Source organism: Heptranchias perlo, chromosome 8, assembly GCF_035084215.1.
Source record: "Heptranchias perlo isolate sHepPer1 chromosome 8, sHepPer1.hap1, whole genome shotgun sequence".
Classification (NCBI taxonomy): domain Eukaryota; kingdom Metazoa; phylum Chordata; class Chondrichthyes; order Hexanchiformes; family Hexanchidae; genus Heptranchias; species Heptranchias perlo.
The window spans coordinates 64,498,199-64,524,143 of NC_090332.1; the positions used below are offsets into that span (position 1 = coordinate 64,498,199).

A 25,945-nucleotide genomic window follows, 5' to 3' on the forward strand; every position below is an offset into this window, starting at 1 on the left:
AGGTCCGTGGGTACTGAGTTTTTGTAGAAAGTCTGTAGTGTCGCCTCTCTGGATACATCGAGGGCATCCTGAAACCCATCGTGCAGGGAACCCCCAGCTTCTGTCGCGACACTACAGACTTTCTACAAAAACTCAGTACCCACGGACCTGTTGAACCAGGAACACTTCTCACCACGATGGACGTCTCGGCACTCTACACCAGTATCCCCCACGATGACTGCATCGCTGCGACAGCATCAATACTCAACACCAACAACAGCCAATCTCCAGACGCCATCCTACAACTCATCCGCTTCATCCTGGATCACAATGTCTTCACCTTCGATAACCAGTTCTTTACCCAAACACACGGAACAGCCATGGGGACCAAATTCGCACCCCAATACGCCAACATTTTCATGCACAAGTTCGAGCAGGACTTCTTCACTGCACAGGACCTCCAACCAACACTATACACCAGATACATCGACGACATTTTCTTTCTATGGACCCACGGTGAGGAATCACTAAAGAGACTACCCGATAACATCAACAAGTTCCATCCCACCATCAAGCTCACCATGGACTACTCCTCAATCAGTTTCTTTCTTGGACACACGAATCTCCATCAAAGACGGGCACCTCAGCACCTCACTCTACCGCAAGCCCACAGACAACCTCACAATGCTCCACTTTTCCAGCTTCCACCCGAACCACGTCAAAGAGGCCATCCCCTATGGACAGGCCCTGCGAATACACAGGGTCTGCTCAGACGAGGAGGAACGCGATGGACACCTACAGACGCTGAAAGACGCCCTAGTAAGAATGGGATATGGTGCTCGACTCATCGATCGACAGTTCAGACGGGCCACAGCGAAAAATCGCGTAGACCTCCTCAGGAGACTAACACGGGACGCAACCAACAGAGTACCCTTCGTCGTCCAGTACTTCCCCGGAGCGGAGAAACTATGCCATGTTCTCCGCAGCCTTCAACATGTCATCAATGATGACGAACACCTTGCTATGGCTATCCCCACACCTCCACTACTCGCCTTTAAACAGCCACCCAACCTCAAACAAACCATCGTTCGCAGCAAATTACCTAGCTTTCAGGAGAACAGCATCCACAACACCACAACCCTGCCACGGTAACCTCTGCAAGACATGCCAGATCATCGACACAGATACCACCATCACACGAGAGGACACCACCCACCAGGTGCACGGTTCATACTCCTGTGACTCGGCCAACGTTGTCTCCCTCATACGTTGCAGGAAAGGATGCCCCAGAACACGGTACATTGGCGAGACCATGCAGACGCTGCGACAACGGATGAACGGACACCGCGCAACAATCGCCAAACAGGAGGGTTCTCTCCCTGTCGGGGAACACTTCGGCAGTCATGGACATTCAGCCACCGACCTTCGGGTAAGCGTTCTCCAAGGCGGCCTTCGAGACACACGACAACGCAAAATCGTCGAGCAGAAATTGATAGCCAAGTTCCGCACCCATGAGGACGGCCTCAACCGGGATCTTGGGTTCATGTCACACTACACGTAACCCCACCAGCGAACAAATGTTATCTGTTTTTAATATAACGGGTCATTGACTGTCTTCCTTCTCTCTCTCTTTTTTTTGGGGGGTTTGTATATTCGGTGGCCTTTTAGGTGACACCTTTCTGTCTGCTCACTGCGATTGCCTTGGCAACGGGCAGTAATCACCAGGCATTGTTCTGTGATTTTCAAATGCGAAGGATTCGAAAATTTCATTTCCACACCGTTCACCTGAGGAAGGAGGAAGCCTCCGAAAGCTTGTGGAATTTAAAATAAATTTGTTGGACTATAACTTGGTGTTGAAAAGGTGGTGGAAGCAGATTGAATAATAACTTTCAAAAGGGAATTGGATAAGTACTTCATAGTAGGTACAGCACAGGAGGAACCATTCGGCCCATCGTGCCTGCTCTTTGAAAGAGCTATCCAATTAGTCCCACTCCCCTGTTCTTTCCCCATAGCCTGTAATTTTTTTCCGTTCAAGTATTTATCCAAGACCTTTTTGAAAGTTAAGATTGAATCTGTTTCCACCACCCTTTCAGACAGTGCATTCCAGATCGTATCAACTTGCGGCATAAAAGTTAGCTGTAAGGGAACTCACACACACTTTCTGCTCAGAGGACAGAAAGGGGTTGTTCACTTTAATCTTTTAGACAACAACCATTGAAGCTGCATCAGTAGAAGTTATTTGCTGCCTGTACAGTTATTTATTTCATGGCTACCTTAGTCAGCCAGAATGTGACAATCTACCACAGGTATATTTTGTCAATCTTTGATCACATGACAATCATCCATCTAGAAAGACGATGGTGTAAGCGTCAAAGGAATTGGGTTACTCTGACATGCTGCAACATCATGAGTGGCTAAAGAGTCCAATTCTCGAGTGCCAGTCCTCGCCACAAATGGTGTAGGCGTAAATCAGTGTCAGATGAAGAAGTGCAGTATTAACACGTGAAGCCTGATGCGCTTTCCTCTTTGCCGTCTTCTCTTTCCTCTCTTCAGCCTCTTGGGCTCCCTGATGCAGCTCAGTCCTCCAGTGTAACCTGTTGCTAGCCATATCTACTCAGCTTGTGATATCGACGTTAAGTCCCTCTTGCAAACATCTTCAAACCAGAACCTAGGTCGACCCAGTGGCCTTGAAGCAGCTGTAAGTTCTTTATACAAAAGATCCTTTGGAATACGCCCATCTTCCATCCAATATAGATTACCAGGCCACCAGAGATGTCTGCGTTTGAGAAAAGTTATCAGACTTGACAACTTAGCTTCCTTAAATACTTTAGTGTGAGGCACTTTGTCTTTCACTTAATATTTAGAATACGGCGTAAACTGCGGGTGTGGAAAGTTTAGCCTTCTCCCATGCCTGCTGTAGGTGATCCAGTTTTCACTGCCTTACAACAGCGTGCTCAAAACACACGTTTGGAAGACCCATATATTGGTGTTCAATATTAGTTTCCTATTATTCCACACACGCTTAGTCAATTGGCCGAATGGGGTTGCTGCCTTTCCGATGCAAGAGTTTCTCTCGTCATCTGGAGATAAGTTATCCGATACAGTTGATCTTAGGCAGCAGAACTTGTGTACAACTTCTAGCATGGTGTCAGCTATTAAAACTGCTGGTACAGCCAACACACCCTGTGCCATGACGAATCTTCTGCAGACTGATGGTTAGTCCAAATTCATCATAAGCTAGCGAAAAGCTATTACAAAAAAGTTGTTTCAAGTTCCACTTCACTGTTTGAAATGAGCACTGCATCATGGGTGAAAAGAAGTTATATCAATAGATGTTTAATCTGACTTTTTGCACTTAGGCATGCAAAATTTAAGAGTTTCCATTTGATCTTGTATGGAGCAATACAGGTTCGGGACTAGATTTGAAAGCATAACAAAGCAGCAGAAAGAATACACCGAAGAGTGCTGGTGACAAAACACATTACTATTTGACACCATTACGGATTTCAAAGCTGTCAGTTTGATTACTGGATTGGAGCTGTTGTACCATCATTGGAAGAATCGGATCAGACTGAGGGGGACTGTAGGCAACCAACTCACTCAGCAATTGGAAAAGGCCTTTTCTGCTGAGCAGATCAAAAGTCTTTGTAAGATCTATAAAAGGCAGTGTAAAGAAGCTATCCCTGCTCCTGACACTTTTCTTGTAGTTTCCTCAGTGCAAAGACCAAGTTGATAGTTGATCTTCCGGCACGGAAGCTGTACTGTATCGCTGGATAAAAACGTTCAGTGAGTACTTGCAACCTTTTAAGAATGACTCGTGCAAATGCCTTGTCAGCAACTCTAGGAAGAGAAATTCTTCTATAGTTGTTGCAATCATTCCAATCTCCTTCATTTTTGTACATCGAAAGGATATAGGCATCCCTCATATCTTGTGGTACCCCTCCTTCCCTTCAACAAGCAAGACGTTGTGCAGATGTTTAAACACAACCTGTCCCCCTTGTTTCCGTACATCAGCTGGAATACCATCTTTTCCTGTAGCCTTTCCTGATGGTAGGAGGGTGATTGCCTTTTCAAGCTCATTTATAGAATAGCACCATATCAAGCTCCTTCATGGTCTGAAGCCTGGAGATCATGTTTAATGATGCTTTGGAAAAGAGTAGTTTAATGATGCTTTGGAAAAAGAGTAGTTTCATGTGACTAAAGTGCATGCTAGTATTCTACTCAGCATTGCATCTGCTTGTCTCCATTGCGAGATTTGAATGCTGCAATCTTCTTGAAAAAAAGGGCCTACTGGTTTCTTTCTTCCATCACACGTACCTCTCAGGTCTCCATTTTGAAAAGAATTTTGTTTCTTCTCACACAGATCTAGTCAATATGATTGAGCACTGTTCCAAGCTGTTGATTGCAATTTGCTTTCAGCCACTCAGATTAATACATGTCTCAGGAGAGGGATTCATTCTGTGGTGAAGCTACACTGTGCATTTTGCTTCAATAACTAGAGCCATTTCATCAGAGCATGCTGTAAACCAAACTTTATCTCGTACAGTCTTTTTACAATAAGTTAAGATTACAGCGGTATGTATAGGAGTGTATTCCTCAATGTAGCAACATTCAGGGAAGGTGGAATCGATAACATAACCTCTTAGAGATTAGCAGCAAATTGGAAACACCTTCTTTGGTCCTTGATATTAATATGTGGGCAACAACTTTGTTTGGTACGATGGAATTTCCTTAGTGAAAGCCTTATTTTGCAACATGGTCTGTGTCGCAATCTGCACTGTTAAAACCACGAGTATGAAGAACATCCTGTAGGTGCTTTCTACGGATGATAATTAAATCTAGTTGGTGCTGGTGTGCGGGTCTGAGGTGTCTCCATGAAACCTTCTGGCGGTGAGTATTGGAAATAAGTTTTAATAATGAACAGTCGTCGGTGGGTGCAGAGCTCCCGTAGTCCTTGCCCACTTTCATTTTCCCCACTCCATGGTTACCAATGCAAAGCGGCCACACCACCTGATCTGAGCTGACTCTAACGTTGAAGTCTTCTAGCAGATAGTGTCGCTCACCCGGTGGTAGCTCACTGATGACCCTGTCAAGTTGCAGGTGGAACAAGTCCTTATCTTCAGAGGAGGAGCGGCATATATACCAATGATGATAGCAAAGCCCCCAATAGTAGATAGTCTCAAAGATAGAATACATTCTGATATTGCAGCAGGATAATCAACCATTGATAGTAATACATTTTTAACTGCAGAACCCACCCTATATTCACAGTGGTCCCATTGGCTTTTACTATGAGAAAAGAAGGTGCAATACATTTCACTTCAAGAGCCTGAATCAACTAGTGTGGTCTCAGAGGTCGCGGCTATATCGATGAAAGGTTTTGCCAGCTCTCCACCAATGTTTCCACTCTTTCTAGGGTCTCTAACAAACTTTAGACCATTTGACATACCAATGACGATTGGCCTCACATTCCAAAAATCAAGTTTTACGATGGTTGTTTTCAATTGCAGATGGGAGCGAGGAATTTTTAGCCCACCTTTTCCAAGGCCATCCCCAAATTGGGGCAAATAGTTCATCCCTAAACAGGGCTCTTTAGCACCCCTGGTGGGTTGACTAGGTCTCCACTGTTCCTGCTTTCCTCCCCAGACTGATTTGGGGGTTGTGCACCTTGTCTCCATTCAATACACCCAACTGGGAATTTATTGCATGGGCACAACTCACCATCTTCCACTTTGTGGCCCAGTACATTAGTGTACCAACATTTTCTGCCACTATTTCCACTTCATAAGTGCCTTTATTTCAAAGAAAGAGCAAACTTGGATCTACAGTTCCTTTCATGATCTCAGGATGTTCCAAAGCGCTTTACAGCCAAAGAAGTACTTTTGAAGTGTAGTTACTGTTTCAACGTAGGAAAGGCGGCAGCCAATTTGCACACAGCAAAGTCCCACAAACAGCAACATGATAATGACCAGGTAATCATTTTTTCTTTTAGTCATGTTGGTTGAGGGATAAGTATTGGCCAGGGATAAGAAATAGTGCCATGGCCACACAGCAGGGCAAACGTTTAACGTCTCATCAAAAAATAGCACCTCCTACAGTGCAGCTGTCCCTCAGTACTACACTAAAGTGTCAGCCGAGATTATGGACTCCAGTCTCTGGAGTAGGGCTTGAACCCACAACCTTCGGACTCAGAGGCAAGAGTGCTATTACTGAGCCAAGGCTGACAATCTTATTTCAGTTGTTCTTGTGTTTACCACCTTCTCACAGGCTGCATCATTGCGCAACAAACCATAGAAAATAAGTGAAATCAGCGGCATGGATTAATGCATTAGTGGGAGTTGGGAATTCTGACTGTATAATTCAATAGCTGCTAGCACCTCTTCACAGAACAACTCTCTTCTGTTCAGGACGACCTTTTCCCATCTCCATACACAATTGAGTCAACATTCACATTATCATAACATTTTCAGCACTGTGGAATCTGAATGAAAATGATAACAAAACATTTAGCAGTTCTTTTTAAGACATATTATACATAGGAAATGTGAACATTTTGAAAGGGTTAGAGGAAGTTCATTGTTAAGAAGGATAGCCTGTCATGCCTGAGCGCTCAACTCTCCAACAAATGAACCAATTAGTGGTCACTGACAGCATGATTCGCCTGTGGCCAACAGATATATGGAGCCCTTCTCCACAACAGTGACAGGCACAAAATCATTCTTACTGGAAGGTACCTGGGATTACGAGATCACTTGAGAGCTGATTTGAGAGGTGAGTTCTATTACATGGCTAGCAGTTGAACTACAGTCTGAACACAAAATGGCAGGGGTGTTCTTCGGTACAATTTCCACAGGATAATAAAGTCTTTGTGATTTCTTTTTTTAAACATGACAAATACAATGAATTCTCAAAAATTAAAACCTAATGGCATTCAAAGGCACTTCAATATTCCTCCTGTTTGACTAGGACACCTTTAAAGCTACATCTAACAAAGTGATGGTTACATTAGAGAAATTTGTTTTCACTCTATGACAGCGTACAATCAGCCACTTCCATTATCTAGAAGTATGGGGGTGTTTTACGAGGTACCAGAAAGAGTCGGGCTGATTGGTTGGGGTAACAATAAATGAAAGGTTCTTATAAAAATCTAAAATCTTCTAAATGTTGTTGTAAAAGTGTAATTTGTAGACATTAATTTCACATGATCAACATAATTAATTAATCGGTCTACTACCGTGATTAACAGGATCCTTCAACCCTCTGAGTTTCACAAAGACGAGGCTTAATGCGTTCCAAGTTACTGAGTCTTTTTCTAAGAAACTTCATTTATGTAGGAGTGAGGTGCAATTAACATTTTCAAGTTAGTCCCCTTGGCATAAAGCTTATGGCTGCTTCCAGTACTTGAACCGTTGATGAAACATGACATTTTGACAAGTGCCACTTCATTGCCCTCCTCTAAAAAGATCAGTAACTCAGGTGAGAGAGGCAGAACTTGCACCTCACCAGTCCCTGACACTCAAGGTGCTGCATGCTACACATGCAACAATACTCACCGTACACTATTAGATCCCGCACGTACAAATTAATATGAACATGCATTTACATATTGCCTTTCACATCCTCAGGATATCCCAAGACACTGCACAGCCAATGAATTTTTTTTTAAATGCAGTCACTGTTATGTAGGCAAATTACTCCAACCATTTGAATAAAACGCAGGATTGCTTTTTTTAAATTCATCACAAACAGTCCAAAGACAGCTAATGTAAAGGACAAATCAGTACAATCCTCACCTTGCTTTTTTGATTCAAAGGTTCAATCGTTAATGAGTCAGCACCAATGTCAACAATAGAACCCAACTGGAACCCATCCAGTGGGTGTGGAGCCCACACAGACTTCCCATCCTCCATGGTCGTTTTTACAAACTATCCACAATTCCCTAGTTGAAAAAGAGAGAACAAAACTGAGTTTCAAATGAACCATTTGAAGCAACATCTCAACACTTTTTATAAACACCTGACATACAACTCGAACATCACAGTAGCGATTTAAAAGCTACGGTGTCTATCAAAAGTTTACACTTTGCAGTTCTGTAGCACATCTCACAGGCACAGCGGTGCCAGAGAGCTCTTTGTAGGTGAGCAGGAAGAAGAGAGAGAACAGGGCCTAAGAGGGGAGGAAAGCATAAATCGAAGAGAAGTGCCTTCAGAAGGCTTTTGAAAGGTAAGTGACAGAGTGAAGATGCAATGATGAAGGGAGTTCCAGAGAGTGGAGCACAGTGGCTGAAGCCGTGACCATAGATGATGGAACAGAGAATGAGGAGCAGGGTGATAGTGGACAAATGAAAGGTACTCAAGGATGGAAGAGATTATGGAGTGAGGGAGATAGGGAGGGACAAAGCCATGTAATGATTTGAAGGGGAGGCTGAGAATCTTTACGTCTATTTTCTGTTTAAACTTCACTTTTTTCATCAAAATCATATCAATAAGCAGCCATGGATAAGCAATTATATAACAAAATGTCTTATGCAGCCTGAAAAAATCTAGTCAGCAGCAAGTAGTTACTTTTATATCATGAAAAACATCACATAAATAACTTTAAAAATTATACACAGGAAATTTTTGAAATACTGAGGAATATGGCTGCAACAAAATATACGTTTGAAGTATCATCACTGTTGTAATGTGGGAAAGCACGGCAGCCAATTTGCGCACAGCAAGGTCCCACACATAGCAACAAGATAAATGGCCAGAAAATCTGTCTTTCCTTTAAAAAAAAGTGACGCTAGTTGAGGGATAACTTGATCAGGAAACAGAACTCTCCTGCTGCTCTTCAAATAGTGCAACAGAATCCTTTACATCCACCTGAGGGGGCAGACAGGGCCTTGATTTAACGTCTCATCCAAAAGACGGCACCTCTAACAACGCAGCACTCCCAACACTGCACTGAAATGACAAAGCTGTTATTAACGGAAAAGAACCAATGGGAGTCAAGAGCTAATTCCCGAGCTAGCCCTGATCCTGAGCACAACCTTTTCCCCAATAAAAAAAAATTACCTGCTACCACTCCCTCTCCAACCCAACTCACAGTAGCAAAGATATAAAAATATTCCCACCCAGCCTAGCTGCAGCTCGAAAGTTATTTAAAAATATTCCCGGCCCACTCCCTGCACCCTTATAATTAATTCAATAATACTCGCTCCTTTTGTCTCATTAATAAATTTTGATCAACCATATTCTATTTACATATTATAAAATAAATTTTAATGTAATCCTTTGCAATTAAATCTCCAGTTCAATAAATTTTGAAGCAACCATATTTTATTTCTTCCTTTCACTTAATTCATGAATTTATGACAATCCTCTTGCAATAAATAGCTATTTTTATTTAGTTAATAAACTTCTGTAGATATACTGCAAGAAATGCCCAAGCCCATTACCATCAAATCAGCACTATTTTTAATTAGTCTAAGTTTTTCTCAACAAACCCATTCCATTGGGATAAGTTAATGACTCTTATTGTCTCAACCTGATGTCATAGACAAGGAAAATCATCTTGACATAATGGGTTGGGGACTTGACTGGATGGACCTCTATTGTCTTAGGTTTAAGTGATACGCAAGAGGCATCATTTCACAAACACTCTCATCTAGATTTAATACGCAGCTCTTCGTGCTACTGCACAGAGAACTTAACTCCTTGAGAACAAAATTTAACTTAATCATTTTAATATAAATTGTACCAAGGTCGTTCAGTGCAGTGTTGGGAGTGCTGCGTTGTTAGAGGTGCCGTCTTTTGGATGGCACGATAGTCAGAAATCCGCAAATGTGACAATTAAGTCGTTAAGGTAGGCTTTGCAGCAGATTAGCAATAGTATCTAATAAAAAAGAGCCTGCATCATTTCTCGTATTTAGGAAAACATTACACAAGGAAAACATTTCATAAGAACACAAGGATTATTTTTTTTTTTTTGGAAGAGCAAAAATTATTAGATCCAAACACAATTATTCCTTTTCCTAGATCAATGCGGCCCCCTCATTATATCCATCAATCCCTTCACTCTTCAGAAAAGCACCCACTTGAGTCTCGATTCATTTATATGGTCTTCTTCAATGGCTAACTCATTTCACAATTATATTGCCCTTCCTGTGAAATAGTTCAGCTGGGCTTCCACTCATACTCCCAACTTCCAAATTTTTAGCTGTGTCCACTTTGGAATAGCGAACAATTTGCCAAGATCAATTTCATCAATTCCCTTCATCATCTTGAATGCACATCTTCCTTAACCTTTCCTTATCGCCTGAATCATTGGGCCAGATTTTGCTCTGAAAATAACGGCGAGACAAACAGCGCTCACCATTATTTCAGTGCAAATGGCAGTGCAACTTCCAGCGACCGCACATGCGCAGTTAAATGCGGAAATTCGGAAGTTAATCTACCAGATGCCCTGCTCCTCGATAAGCTGCGCGGGAGGACCATCTCGCTGTCTGACTCACCATTCAGAGGAATGGAATGGAATGGCACGAAGTTCCTGCACTGTCATAGATACGGGCTAAACGCGCCAGAAAAAGTTAGGCTTGTCCATACCAGTATAAATGCCCTTTTAATGGCGTGGTAAGTCTTAATTACTGCCAAACTGCCTCCCTAACACTGAAAATTAACTTTTACAAGTGTGGAGTCTCCTTTAGATTTTAATTGTTTTTGGATATTGTTTTTTTTTAAGAAACATTTCTTTTTACTTTCTCTTATTTCTGTCTCTTAATTCAATATTTCTTACGCCCTCTATTTTGCTTTCTGTACCTGATTTGACATTGAATTCACTATTCTAACTTACATTTCCTAGTTCTGACTGTGTGGCTTATTAACCTGCTTCAATCTGATCGCTTAACTAGTTTAACCAAATAGACAGTTGCTTGTCCTGTTCACACAGGCCCCAGATGCCTGAGAGGGGGCACCGCACTGGATTGAGAGGAACTTGCCGTGCAAAAGCCCATGAAAAAAAAAAAATCTATGGGCAAGTACATGTCTACCGAATGGCAGGCATCGTTCATTTGCCACTCAAGAGCAAAATCTATCCCAATACTGTTCCTCACCTCCGCACCCACTCAAGGCGATAATCATCTTTCTACCATTAATGCATCACAGTAACATGTTTTGTAAGGTACTTCACCGGGTTTGGAAGCCAAGATACAACTACTGATACAATGATACCAGCACATCTGGCATTGCAGTGAATTTTCTTAGCTTCCCAAAAATTAACAAAAAATTTATCATGACAAATTTTAAGCAACAGTGCAAAGTTATCAGTTTCCAACAGTGGGAGGGCTGTTTATAAAACAGAATATTCTAGTACAGCAATAGGGCAGCAGAGTTTCTAAAGCAGGCTATTCCAGTTCAGCAATGGGGCAGTAAAGCTTATAAAGCAGGATATTCAAGTACAGCGATGGAACAGTATAGTTTATAACAGGCTATTCCAGGCGAGCCAAGTTTAGAACGCAGATCGCTCCACTATCTCAGCTTACACGAAAACTTTGCTACTTACGTGACAATGCTGCTTCATATGAACAGCACCAATTCTACATGAATTGCCAATGAAATTTTCCACCACTTTCTGTTCTAAATTATAAAATGGAGAGGAGTCTGAACTAACCGGTTGTACTTTTACTGAAATATGAAGCCACAAAATATTAATCATTTTTGTTCTTTAACAGGAAACAAAACAAAAAAGCACACATTGAATTTGAACTAATATGTTCTTATACTGATACAAACTAATTTAGTTCTCAAGGGTTTCGCTTCGAGTGCATACCAGAAAGGACTTCAGTGGAGAGCAAGCTACAACAAGTACACATACCTCTAGCTCAATTCAAATTACCTACCTTGTACTCAAACAAGTATACAATACAAAGGAATAACACTAATCAACTTTTATCAAATGACCTGAATCAGCCTGACTTATTTTGTAATATTACGTCTGCACCAACCCAAACCTTCCCCCCAGCAGCAGAAATGCCAGCACACCATCCCACATTCCCAGCACTTCTTGGGAACTGAAGTTAAGGTCTTAAGTTGTTGAAATCAACAATAAGGCTAGAGGACTGCAAAATATCAAGTCGAAATCTACGGTGCTTTTACTCGAGCTTATGTTGAGCTTCATTAGAACATTGTAGAAGACCAAAGACAGAGATCAAAGTGCAAGTGGGGTGGGACAGTGCACACATAGTAAAAAGGAGCCAGTTGGGGCCATAAAACTAGAATCTTTTCAAGTGGCAGAGGGTGTTGGGAGAGTCACGAAAGTCGGTGGGTAAGGACTGAACAAGCAAGGATACAAGAGGAAATAAGTTTGGTAGGATAGGAACAGGCTGATACAATTCATCTACCAGGACAGTCCACTTGTGGATCTTGGGGAGGAGGTAGAAGTGGGCTTTACGGGTTTGGGGAACTACGAGGCTGTAGGCAGTGTGTGAAGAAGAGATGAGAAGAAGAGATGAGGTCAGTAATGGTCTGGGAAGTGATGGCTTGGTGTTCAGTAGTGGGATCGTGCTCTAGTGGGAGGTAGGAGCTGTCAGAGAGCTGACATTCAGCCTTGATAAGGTAGGAGGTCCTTCTGCGATACAACAGCACCCTATCCACCTCTACCCCCCTCCCCCCTCCCCCCTCCTTTTCAATAGGTTTGATAATGATACTGGGAATGCACCTGAGAGAACAGAGCACTGCAAATTCAGAGGGAGATAGAATAGAGTGAGGGAAGTGGAGAAACCAACATGGCCAATATCATGTCGGCAGTTCTCAATAAAAAGATAGAGAGCGAGTAGAAGGCAAGAGGGAAGGGTCCAAGTGGATTGGGGAAGCTGAAGCCAGGAGAAAGAGTCAGGTATGCGGGGGTGGGGGTGGGGGGGGGGGGGGGGGGGGGGAGGGGAAGACTCATGGCCAAAAAGGTAGGCATGGGGGTGGAGAGGGGGCTTTTAAATTTGTAGAGAAAAAAATTGTTATACTGTGACGTGTTCACTTCAAAGCAAAATGTAACAAATGGATAAAACCATTAGCAGTCAAGAGCTTTTTAATGAAGTATGTAACCATTTTATTAAATATATACACCTGTATTTTCCTTCAGCAGTCAGTTCTAAATACAGCATTCAACATTTCACTAATGTGAAACTCATGATAAAACTGTGGACATACAAAGTGACTGGTTGTTCATCATTTACATCTTTTTTTTTAAGTGCACACCATATATAGGATAGCTACAGAGGCATTCACTGAGCCTGCCCTTTCAAATGGGAATGTTCTAATTATCATGGAGAAGATTAATTGGGTTTTCACCCAAATTTCTACAGTGGATGTGTCAGTCTTCGTTCTTCAACTATCAACATCACAAGATTATCCAGCAGTGGCAAGTTCATTCAAATTATATTCATCGTATTACTTCAGCGTAGAGAATTCACACACTTGGGATAATAAAGAAAAGAATGAAACAATGTGCATTTATATAGCCTCTTTCACAACCTCAGGACATCCCACAGCGCTTCACAGCCAATGAAGTACTTTTGAAGTGTAGTCACTGTTGTAGTGTAGGAAATGCGGCAGCCAATTTGCACACAGCAAGGTCCCACAACAGCAATGTGATACTGATCAGATAATCTGGTTTTTAGTGATGTTGGTTGAGGGATAAATGTTGGCCAGGACACTGGGGAGAACTCCCCTGCTCTTCAAATAGTGCCACGGGATCTTTTTTGTTCACCTGAGGGGGCAGGGGACCTCGGTTTAACATTTCTTTCAACAGTGCAGCACTCCCTCAGTATTGCACTGAAGCATCAGCCTGGAACACGTGCTCAGGTTTCTGGAGTGGGACTTGAACCCACAACCTTCTAACTTAGAGGCGAGAGTGCTACTATAGAGCCACAGCTGACAACAACTAATGGGCTTACTGTGCTACAGTTGACTTTTCGGCACTGGACTGAAGATTCCTGTGCTTTACCCCATCATGTACTGTTTGTACTTTTCAACTTGCAGTGGTTTGTTTTGTAATTTCCTGGTGGGTTTCACTCTCTCCTAATCAGAATAGATTACCATTCAGATCTTACCCCGAAGTCTGAACAGTTGCAGTTACTACAGCTTTTGGACAAATTTTAATTTGCATCTTTTAAAAAGGCCATGATGTGGAGATGCCGGTGATGGACTGGGGTTGACAATTGTAAAGAATCTTACAACACCAGGTTATAGTCCAACAATTTTTATTTTCAAATAAAATTGTTGGACTATAACCTGGTGTTGGAAGATTCTTTACAATATTTTAAAAAGAACTGATCATGCAACTGAACCAAAAGAGACTTTGTTTCCTTTTCATTAAGTTCTGAACAGAGTGAACTAAAGTTCGGGAGCTCACGTTCATTTCAAAGCACCTTAAGTGCTGACATGCCCACTGTTAATACTGCTAGCAGAAAGGTTAGTAGTTCTGCTACATATTAGGTTACAGTGTTGAACAAAGCAAAACTCCTTACGTGGTTCGTGGACTTAATGCAAAAGTTCATTTCTTATCCTTCGATAATTTTTTTTCTTTTCAATGTAAAACTCGCTTAGATTAGCCTTATACTCATCACAAATAAAGCCCTAAAAATACAACTGCATTAAACAAGTCAGTCATGCTTTATTTACAGTGGCAAAGAGGAGTCAAATGAGCATATTTGGCTCCTGTTTGTCACTATAATCTACATGATTGCAACGAAAGGCCAGCGTTAATGATGCCCATACTTTTGGTATGTTTCCAACCGTTACCAGCAGAAACGGTGGCTTGGCTACGCTTGCCCCGCCACTATAAACACGAGCCTAAAAAATATTGTTGCTGGATTGATCAGCAACAGAGCAAAACTCTGGAAAGAAGCTTCATTGATTCATGGACTTGATATGATTGAGAGCAAATTTACAAAAATATTTCAGTCTTCAACAAGGTTTTACCAAGTACAATAAATACAGGTTCAATCGCAATGCAGAAAAGAACTGCAAACAGCCACTAATCAGATGTAGCAAGATTATATTTTGTTTTTAAAATTAACCTGAATTGGACCAATCACATGCAAGAAACAAGCTAGAAATCATTCAAAAAAGTTCTGATTACATCAGCTTGGCTCAATTGGTAGCACACTTGCCTCTAAATCAAAAGGCTGTGGATTCAAACGCCATTCCCAGATTTGAGCATATAATCTGAGGGCATGGCAGCATAGTGGTTATATTACTGGACTAGTAATCCAGAGGCCCAAACTAATAATCCAAAGAACGAGAGTTCAAATCCCACCATGGCAGTTTGAAAATTTGACTTCAGTTTGAAGGAAGCTGGAAGTAAAAATGACCCTGAAGCTGTAGGATTAAAAACCCAACTGGTTCACTAATGCCCTTTAGGTTTGGTCTGGACTATATGTGACTCTATTCCCACACCAACATGGTTGACTATTAACTGCCCTCCGAAAGTGGTCTGGCAAACTCAGTTGTATCAAACCTAGAAGGATAAGGGCAGCAGGCGCATGGGGACACCATCACCTCCAAGTCACACACCACCCTGACTTGGACATATATCGCTGTTCCTTAATCGTCACTGGGTCAAAATTCTGGAACTCCCTACCTAACAGCATTGTGGCAGTACCTTCAGTACATGGACTGCAGCAGTTCAGGAAGAAGGCCCACCACCACCTTCTCAAGAGCAACTAGGGATGGACAATAAATGCTGGCCTTGCTAGTAATGCCCATATTCCAAGAGTTAATTTTTAAAAATCTACGGTGGCAATCTAGTATAATAAGAGGGTGCTACATTGCTGCAGGTGCCGTCCTTCAGATGAGATATGAAATCTCAGCATCATCTGCCTGTTCTGGTGGTTCAAGTGGATGTTAAAAATCCCAATGCACTATTTGAAGAGCAGGGAGTTCTCCTGGTGACATTCCTCCCTCAATCAATCGTTAAAAACAAATTAAGGGGTCATTGGTCTCAATGTTGCTTGTGGGTTCTTACTATGTGCAAAATGGTTTGCTTTTCGTACATTTTTTAAAAATCAGCCAAATGTTTGAAGTGCAGAAACATATGACCGTCTTTAAGAGCGTCCAAACCAACCTGCGGAGAACTCCACACAAAGTGTCTCTGTTTGCCCAATAGGTAGTGCACACTATCCTCATGGGGCGTACCTCACTAACCTAAGGCTCAACGACCCCAAGTGCGCAAAGAGATACTACTGAAGTTCAACCAGCTAAAATTGTGCCACTTAATAGCACAGAGCACTGATACGCTTCCCGCTACTTCCCCAGGCAGGGCCACCCTACCCATTAGGGCATCAGCCTGCAGGCTTATCTGCTGCCAAGTGAGAACAATCCCAGCTGCCACTGACAGGTGTACCTGTCCATATATTCCATTAGTGAGTCACGCTGGCTGATCAGTCATCAACCATTGTTGTGTACCATTGAATACTCTAGTACCACGGTTCAAGCATGGGGTTGCCAAGTCAGCTACAGAACGGGTTTTGATCATGCCTCCATAACAGTCACTGCATTCGAAAGTAATCGTGTGAAGCACTTTGGGATCTTTGAGAGAGACCCAGGATAAGCCGATATCTACACGCAAGTCTTTCTTTCCATTGTCATGCTGTTCTTCTCATGGCATAAAACTGTGTCGTGAGCAAACTAAAAGGCAGCACAAGGAAAAACGAACTAGTTACTTGACTTTCTGAAATTCATGTATTTGCCTTTATAAACAAGATAAAAAGGTATTTCAAACTCAGTTACAGAGAAGTGAACTGGTGCACTCCCCATTCGTGATCAAGGTCCAGGAAAATAGTTCTGTGACACAAGGTCCACAGAGCCACACGCAATTTACTGCTCTTCTTCGGGATAGTTTTGTTTAACAATTTCAGGATTTGGAGTTGATAAAGGCCTGTGGTTAGGTTTCTGGTCAAACCACTCAGTGTTGAGGAAAACTGCTTGAAGTCCCCACTAGTTGCTGAAGCAGTTAGTCAATTGGATGTTGTTCGATATCAACCCTGGCTCAGTAGTCGCACTCTAGCCTCTGAGCCAGAAGATCGTGGGTTCAAGCCACGCTCCTTGAGTATATAATCCAGGCTGATGCTTCGGTGCAGTACTGAGGGAGTGCTGCACTGTCGGAGGTGCTGTCTTTTGGATGAGACCTTAAACCGAGGCTCCGTCTGCCCTCTGAGGTGGACATAAAAGACCCTCTGGCACTATTTTGGAAGAGGAGCAGGGGAGATTTCCCCAGTGTCCTGGCCAATACTTATCTCTCAACCAACATTACTAAAACAGATTATCTGGTCATTATCACATTGCTGTTTGTGGGATCTTGCTGTGTGCAAATTAGCTGCCGCGTTTCCTACATTACAACAGTGACTATACATCAAAAGTACTTCTTTGGCTGTAAAGCACTTTGACATCCTGAGGTTGTCAAAGGCGCTACATAAATGGAAGTCTTTCTTTCTTTGCAGGAAGATAACAGATTGATACCAATCTTAAAAAGGAAGGAACAGCTGATCTTGAGTGCTGTGCCATTAGAGAAACATCCAAACATCAAGAACCATGCCCTGTGTCTGCTTTCTACATTTGGTTCCACTATATGCTTCTATTTACCATTTAAAATCAAAGTACAGATCTGTTCTGACAGTCACCCACAGACTGGTTAGATTCCAAGTAAACAGAGAGAAACTAAGCACATCCAGTATTAATGCCTGAGCAGGCTTAATATAAGCATACTTACTACCTACAAAACTTTGTGCTCTTTACACAATTTCTGTTTCTGGCTCTTGAACTTTGAAAGATTGGTCTCACTTGATTGATATAGGAGGCTCTCAAAGAGCTACCAATTAGTCCCACTTCCCTGCTCTTTCCCACTGTCCTGCAATGTCTTCCTTTTCAAGTATTTATCCAATTCCCTTTTGAAAGTTATTATTGAATCTGCTTCCACCACCCTTTCAGGCAGTGCATTTCAGATCATAACAAAGCACTGTGTAAAAAATTCAACACCTCCCACCCCCTCCTCTGGCTATTTTGCCAATTATTTTAAATATGAAACCCTCTGGTTATTGGCCCTCCTGCCAGTGGAAACAGCTTCTCTTAAATCAACTTTATCAAAATCCCTTGCGGTCAAAAAAAAAACCTGGTCTATTAAGAATGGTTGAATCAGTTAAATAGTAGTTCCGAGCTCAAGGGGCATAATGATCTGACATTAGTAACACAGGAAGCACCAAAGCCAAACTGCTTGGAAACAATACTGCACTGCATTACCATTGAGTACACAACACTAACAACACAGTGCAAACAGAAATGAATGGCTGTTGGATTCCACCCAGACATTTTACTTGGGTCAGCACACAAGGATTAGGGGTCAGTCTCTTCAAAAATGCTCATACAATTTTTTCCCCCCATCACAGCACAGGCATAGCTAGTTGTAAAAAGAAACTAGGGTATTTGTTCCTAAAAATGAGTAATTGTTGACAAATGTCAAGGCTGAAACACCTTGAAACATAACCGGAAACACAGTGGAGCCTCAGTTATCTGACCTATGCAACAGGAATGCTCTCCCTTCCCTGATGAAAAGACAGTGCACCTTTAAACATTTCCACATAAATAAAATGAAGGGAAATATCCTTTAAAGGGATACCATCATTCTATAAAGAACAAAAAATGGCCAACACCATTTGTGCTGAAATCATCACTGCGTCACAAAAACATACGGAACAAGAATGCCACGTAGTTGTTTGGATTCCTTTCCCTCCCTGGTGACCGAGATGGTGCACCTTCAAAAGGGTCCAACTCTCAAAGCTTAACCTGACTTTCTTTTTTCTGATCCTGACTGACTACCTGTACAACTCCAACAGTTTCTTTTATTATTTCAGAATTTTAGCCCTCAGGCTTTTTTTGTTGCTCTCTCCCTCACAGAATAACTGTTCAGGATTTATCATGCCTTCAAAGTTACACCACAAATTTTATGTATTGGTATGGTTCCTTTAAAGCACTATTCAAGTGCAGGCTTTGATAATCAAGATTTTTATTAAAAGAAAACAGAAATAGGAATTTTTAATGCAGATTAGAATCTCAGGAGTGGATTATACTAGCAAACAAACTTAATTATATAGGTGAAACATTTTCAATATACATTTTAGTGTATTATATAATCAGCATTACAGACCTTTAATACAAACATCCACCTCAACAGCACGTTGTTATTGATCTTACAATTTATGACGGTTGGTAATATTACAATGATGAGATAATCAAAGGTTTCAGATGACACTCCTAAATCACAAGATTGAAACTAGAGAGTTGTAAACAATTTTACAACACCAAGTTATAGTCCAGCAATTTTATTTTAAATTCACAAGCTTTCGGAGATTTTCTCCTTCCTCAGGCAAATGTTTTCATTTGCCTGAGGAATGAGAAAATTTGCCTGAGGAAGGAGAAAATCTCCGAAAGCTTGTGAATTTAAAATAAAATTGCTGGACTATAACTTGGTGTTGTAAAATTGTTTACAATTGTCAACCCCAGTCCATCACCGGCATCTCCACATCGAAACTAGAGAGGTTCACGACCTCCAAAACCTTGAGAGGGTGTTACCAGCCATGAATGTGCTTGTAGCCATCGGTCGCCAAGCTCACTGGCCAGAGCTGTACTCTTCACTTAGCCGAGGATTTATGTCCTGTGACAGACAGAGGATTTACAAGAGGATCTCTCTAAACCAGAGTTTGTACCGTCAGCTGGCAAGAATTGCACTGAAAACACTCCTTTATTTATTGTACTAGAAATATAATACACTTGCCCCGATTTAAACACTCCATCTTGTTCCAAGATTAATGTAAAAATCGAAAGATCCAATCAATCATACGATGTCATGGCAAATGAAGATACTGTAAATTAGCTGAATACATTTGTACATGAATTACAAAAAAAACTACATTAAACAACGTAAACTGATTCAAAGTGAGCACAAGGCACAGCTCACTTCAGGCAATGTCACTCAAAATGCTCCACTACACTGGGTAGATTCAGATCTCTGTTACTGTACTGGTCATGTTAATGATAGTTTACTCAATTACACCATTACCATGGTGAAGGGAGGGACACACCAGGGCACAATCCAATGCTGTAATTTTTGGTGGCCCAACATTTCCTTGATCAAAGTGAGCTGGAGGGGAGGGGAGGGGGCAAAGGTCTGAAATCAAGAAGCAACCAATCAGGGAAAAGGTTCAATCAAAAAGTAAAATGTTGAAAAGAGAAACTAGAAAATTAAAACAGAATAATACCAATTAAAAATAAGGATAACAATAAAACAAGCCACACAGCAGGGGCCTGGGAAAATTACCAGGGAAGATGTCATTTGTTTGATGATACCAGTCTGGTCCAGTTAGCATCAGCGCTTTTCCAGCTGAGCTGACATTTAGTTTACAGAAGCAGAACCAGATTCAATTATCATGGGGCCAATTTGTTAAAAGGAACAAGGGCTCACTTACCAAGTGCAGTATATTTTTTGCAAACGCACGAAAGGTCAGGTAAGCGCAACTGTTACCGAGATATCAACTTAAGACACAAAATGGCAGAATGTGGCCAACCAGTTTGACAGCGCTAAAGTTTTATTTTTTTAAACAAAAAACAAGTCCCTAGCAGATTAAAGGAATGAAGGAATCACAGAGATATAGAAAAGAAAAATGGCGGATTCCCACTGAGTTTCTTTTAGATACGAGTGCCAGTAATCAATAACACAAGACTTGTGCATCAAGATGCTACATTCACAAGTAGTAGAAATACCACATTCACAATGAACCTATGCGCATTCCACTTACACAACACAAACTGGGGATTTTTTTTGACTTGGATCACCTGATCAGGAGGTTAGTGATCAGTTGTCATTTGTGCATTGAGGTTTGCCACATTGCTGAGTATTGGAACCACAGAGGTCATTCCAATTAAACCCTTATCACAGATTGTTATCTGAAGAATCTGCAATTTCATCAACCAAAAATGTACTGTAGAAAGCAAAGCTTCAGTACTGACGAAACTTATAATCACTGGAGGGAGCTATCCTTCAGAGAAGCCAGTGGATTCTCCTATAAAATAGAACATTCTTCAGTAGGTTAAGGAGGGGGCTCCAGGCCTCCCTTCAGCCCTTCCCTCCCCCCAAGTTTCCTTTCTTCCTTCACCTCATACCAAGAAGGGTTTACAAAAAATCATAGAATCTTACAGCACAGGAGATGGCCATTCGGCCAACTGTGCCTGCTCTTTGAAAGAGCTATCTAATGAGTCCCACTCCCCTGCTCTTTCTCTATAGCCCTACAATTTTTTTTCGTTCTCAAGCATATATCCAATTCCCTTTTGAAAGTTACACTCCTGTGAAGCACCTTGGGACATTTTAGTACATTAAAAGGCATTATGGAAAAGCAAGTTGTTGTTGTATTGAATCTGCTTCCACCATCCTTCTAGGCAGTACATTCCAGATCATCATAACTCACTGCTTAAAAAAAATTCTCATCTCCCCTCTGGTTCTTTTGCTGCCTAGTCCCAAAGTACATAGGTGGCAATCCACAGCTTGACCCAACTCACCCAATTTTCTTTCTGTGTGAGAAAATAGCTGTCTGCAACTCCACCTCCCACCAAGGACCTAATCAGTAGGAACACAGGAACAGGAGTTGGCCATTCAGTCCATCAAGTCTGTTCCTCCATTTAATTAGATCATGGCTGATCTGTATCTTAACTCCATTTACCAGCCGTGGTTCCGTAACCATAAATACCCTTGCCTAACAAAAGTTAAGTTGTAATACAGTCGGATTGAAAATTCAATTCCGCACACAGCAAGTCTTCCAATCTCACCAGTTCCATCACGGGAAAGAATGGAGCAATGATTGGGTATGTGTCTAGAGAGGGAGAATCAGGAGAGCCATCCTGGGTTACTCCCATACACCACTCAGTGGTAGATGCTTGGGAACAGGCCACTTTTCCTGTCCTTTCAGCCAGAGATAGTGCTTTGCATGGGAGAAAACTGCTTTAATAAATTAATCCTATGTTCCAACAATGCCTCAGCATTAAAGTAGTGCTCGAGGAAATGCAATGTTTTTGAAGGACGAGTATGGGATTATGTACAGTGACCTCTGTCAGTTGTAATACAGTCCTTTAGAAACCCATCCACCTCAATAAGATGATTTGGAGGTCGGTCAGAGGACTGGCGTTAAGAGTGCTGTCCAGCTTAGGAAGAACATTCACATTGCTTCAAACTTAAATCTTCACCAAGCCAGATGGTTGACCATAAGTTGTATCCCTCTGCGGAGCACAGCAGAACTCCGCACCATTAGAAAAGCAAACTGGACACATGCCACCTCCTCCACCACTCCAGTACAAAAATACTTACAGCCAAGGTACATGAGAGAGATTTTAAAATTATCCCAAATATGAAGGAAAATAGTCAGTGGAAATGATTAGTTCATTATTGAGGTCTACAATAAGATATGTGGGTAGAGCGGTCATGGGAGGCAAGATAAAGAAAGCTTAAATGCATTTTGGCATTTCAAAAGTAAATATTGATCACTACTGTATCGAGTCTATCTCTCTGATGGCCTCAAGCAGCAAAGGGTTGCACGTTTCTTCAAATATTAAACTCCCTAGTGCAACCTCCCCACGTTAAACTGTAAGTTATACATTTAGGACCATTTTGCTACATATAACAAAGCTTCCCCCCGACTTCTCTGTAACTGAAACTTTGCCAGACTAATGAAACTATTTGATTACAATTGACTGAATAGATATGTCCCCACAATGTTAATTTTCTAAGTGCCAAATCCAAGAAAGTCATCCATTAAATTTGCGTATAATCTGAACTATTAACAGCAGGTTCATGGGAACACCATCACCTCCAAGTTCCCTTCCAAGTCACACATCATCCCGACTTAGACATATAATCGCCATTCCTTCATCATCGCGGAGTCAAAATCCTGGAACTCCCTACCTAACAGCATTGTGGGGCCACCACAAATCACATGGACTGCATCGGTTCAAGAAGGTAGCCCAAGACCACCTTCTCTGGGCAACTAGGGATGGGCAACAAATGCTGGCCTTGCCAGTGATGCCCACATCCCGAAAGTGAATATATTTTTAAAAATGAGTCAGAAAACTAGTTCTCCTCTTCTCCACTCTGGTTCTTTTGCCAATTAGATCTGTGTCCTCTGGTTACCAACCCTCCTGCCAGTGGAAACAGTTCCTCCCTATCTACTCTATCAAAACCCCTCATAACTTTGAACACCTTATAGAAAATGAGTCGTTCCTACTTGACTGCTAACCAGTGGAAACCCACAAACCTGAACTCTCGAAGAAAGTTGAAATCAGCCAAGAACCTATTTCCACTATATTGCTGCACTCGCACAGATTTGACCCCCGTGTACCACTTGTGAGTCTGAACAAATAAAGTGCTTGGCCCTATGCACCATAAAACAGAACCCTTAAACAAAAACAGAACATTTTGGAAACACACAGGCTATTTCTCTGAAAGGATAAGGCTCACTTTTCGGGTAGAACCATCCATCACCATCGATCGGGTAGTACAGTGCCCAAAATCTTAAACTTTGCCCTTCAACTACTGACTGGTCAACTTTGTTTCTAACACTTGGCTTTTATCCCAGATTTGCAGCATTCACCGCATTTCTTTATACTTTGAGACCTTGCTTTATTATTTAAATTCTTTTAAAGCTAAAAATATACCATTTACCGAATAAACTGGGTGCAGCAGTGTGTTAGTACATCATCTGTTCATTTCTGGAACCTGGATTAAGATGCAATGGAGATGAAACATATTAAAGTTTCATTTTCTCTCTCTGAAGGCTGAATTTCCACATACATTTGGCTCAAACCCATTCCCAGTGATCGTAAGGTCTCCAGCATTAACCTGCTGCTAAATCTGAAAGCATCACTCAGAAAATCTTCAACGGGAATCATTCAGGAAGTAAATGATGTTGAGTCAGGAGAACACCTGTGTTCCAGCTGTAATGCTTCCTGGTTACTGGGTGCAAAGTGGAAAAATGTTCCACACCCTCTTTCTCCCCTGGATAACCATAATGCAATTACTGATTGGCCTGAAATCTGAACAATCATCCTGATACACCACTGAAATGTCTTCTCTTCAGTCTTGCTTTGACAGGATCATTGTTGTACTGAGTATCTTGGCTAATATGCCTTCCTGAGCTTTCACCAAGTTACCACTGTGGACATCACAGTGAGAAGCGTGAGGGGCACAAGAATTTGAGACTCTCCACAACACAAGTAGTCGTATTAGTAGTTCCAAGGCACAAGGAATTCAGCATTATTTTTAAATCACACCCATCTGAGATAAAGAGATCGAAGCCAAGCCAGCGCGTTCAATTGATTCTACACGCTGAGTCGTTAGTTGCTCAGAGTTGGTGCTAAATTTCCAGAAATGTTTCCCAAACACCTAAAGCTGAAGCCTTCAGCTCAGGACAGAAGAACCATTTTAATTTACCTGTACTATTTTAGAAAGTAGGCCTCAATTATGTTGGCCTAAATTTAAAAAGGTTTGGGCTGCAGAGCCAGAGGTTTATTTACAATGAACTACTCTACTGGTCAGCCATAAACCAGTCCTCCCCTTCCCATCAGCCTTCACCAACAGCTCAGCATTGCCAAGGATAAAATGGAGAATGCTTAGTACAAAAATAATTGCACAAGCATAATTCCATTATATAAAAGTGTAAAACAGATCTAGCTCACATTGCATACCATTTTGGAGGGCCTGAGCAAGTGTGAGTGTGAGAGAGCATGAGCAAGAGTGCAAGTGAGCATGCAAGAGAGGGAGTGCACAATAGATCTATTTGTATAGGGAAGAATTATAAATGTGGATTTATGATTTTTGGTTATATTCATTAATAATTCCCATGCATATATTAATTTTAGCACATTTCCCCCCCCCCCCCACTGTTCTAAGTTACTTTGAGCAGTTAACAACAGGTTTTTTTTATTCCAATATTTCATTGACTGGAGCTATAGAACACACATACTAAATGCTATGCAAAAAATGGTACAGATGCTCCCAACTGAGTCATGTGTGTTGCATGACAGTACATCACAGAAAGCCAGCAAACACTTGTTTTGGTGACCCACTTTTTTGCACTTATCAATCCATGCATTTACTAATTCCAAAGGCTGGCAAAGGTAACTTTTGGTGAGAGGAGAACCCAGGTTTCAATTAAGCCCAGACTGACAGGATCTAGATCACTTCTCAACTACAAGGATGATATGCGAAATGAGTTTGGGCAGGCTCAATCTAAATCCTAGTGGGTAAAGAACTACAGCAAAACACTGCTCACAATTCAGCACAAATTGGCAGTCTCACTTGTTTGCACTATAAGAAAGGTTTGTGTGGGAAGTGGGGAAAAAAAAAAATCACACGTGTAGTATGGCATGCCTTTATTTAAAGATTAGAATTATGGAACATTAATGTTAGAGTCGAATGCAATTTACTCTGCATTTGACCATGTTATATTTGATTTTGGGGTGCTTGATGGAGACACTGCATAACAAAAAAAAAGGGGGGGGGGGGCAAATCTAGTCCCCTGTACCGAAGCCCCTTATCTTGATAGCTACAAAAAAAAAACAAACAAACAAAAAAGATTGAATACAAACAACAATTTGCATTTATATAGCGCCTTTAACATAGTAAAACAGCATTATAGAATCATAGAAGTTACAACATGGAAACAGGCCCTTCGGCCCAACATGTCCATGTCGCCCAGTTTATACCACTAAGCTAGTCCCAATTGCCTGCACTTGGCCCATATCCCTCTATACCCATCTTACCCATTATCAAACACCAAGCCACATAGAGACCAAAAGCTTGGCCAAAGAGGTAGGTTTTAAAGGAGTGTCTTAAAGGAGGAGAGAGGGGTAGAGGCGCAGAGAGGTTTAGGGAGAGAATTCCAGAGTTTCGGGCCTAC

The 25,945-nt window shown here is 41.6% G+C and overlaps 1 protein-coding gene across 4 annotated transcripts in view; it reads right to left on the minus strand.

The window, feature by feature from the left end:
* Positions 1–25,945, minus strand: part of myo6a (myosin VIa) — a 226,242-nt gene that overhangs the window by 141,993 nt on the left and 58,304 nt on the right. For all 4 annotated transcript variants that reach the window (XM_067989192.1, XM_067989190.1, XM_067989191.1 and 1 more), the window contains exon 2: positions 7,773–7,918. In XM_067989192.1, coding sequence (XP_067845293.1) covers positions 7,773–7,889 — 117 coding nt within the window. In that variant the 5' untranslated portion in view covers positions 7,890–7,918. The remainder of the gene's footprint in view (positions 1–7,772; positions 7,919–25,945) is intronic.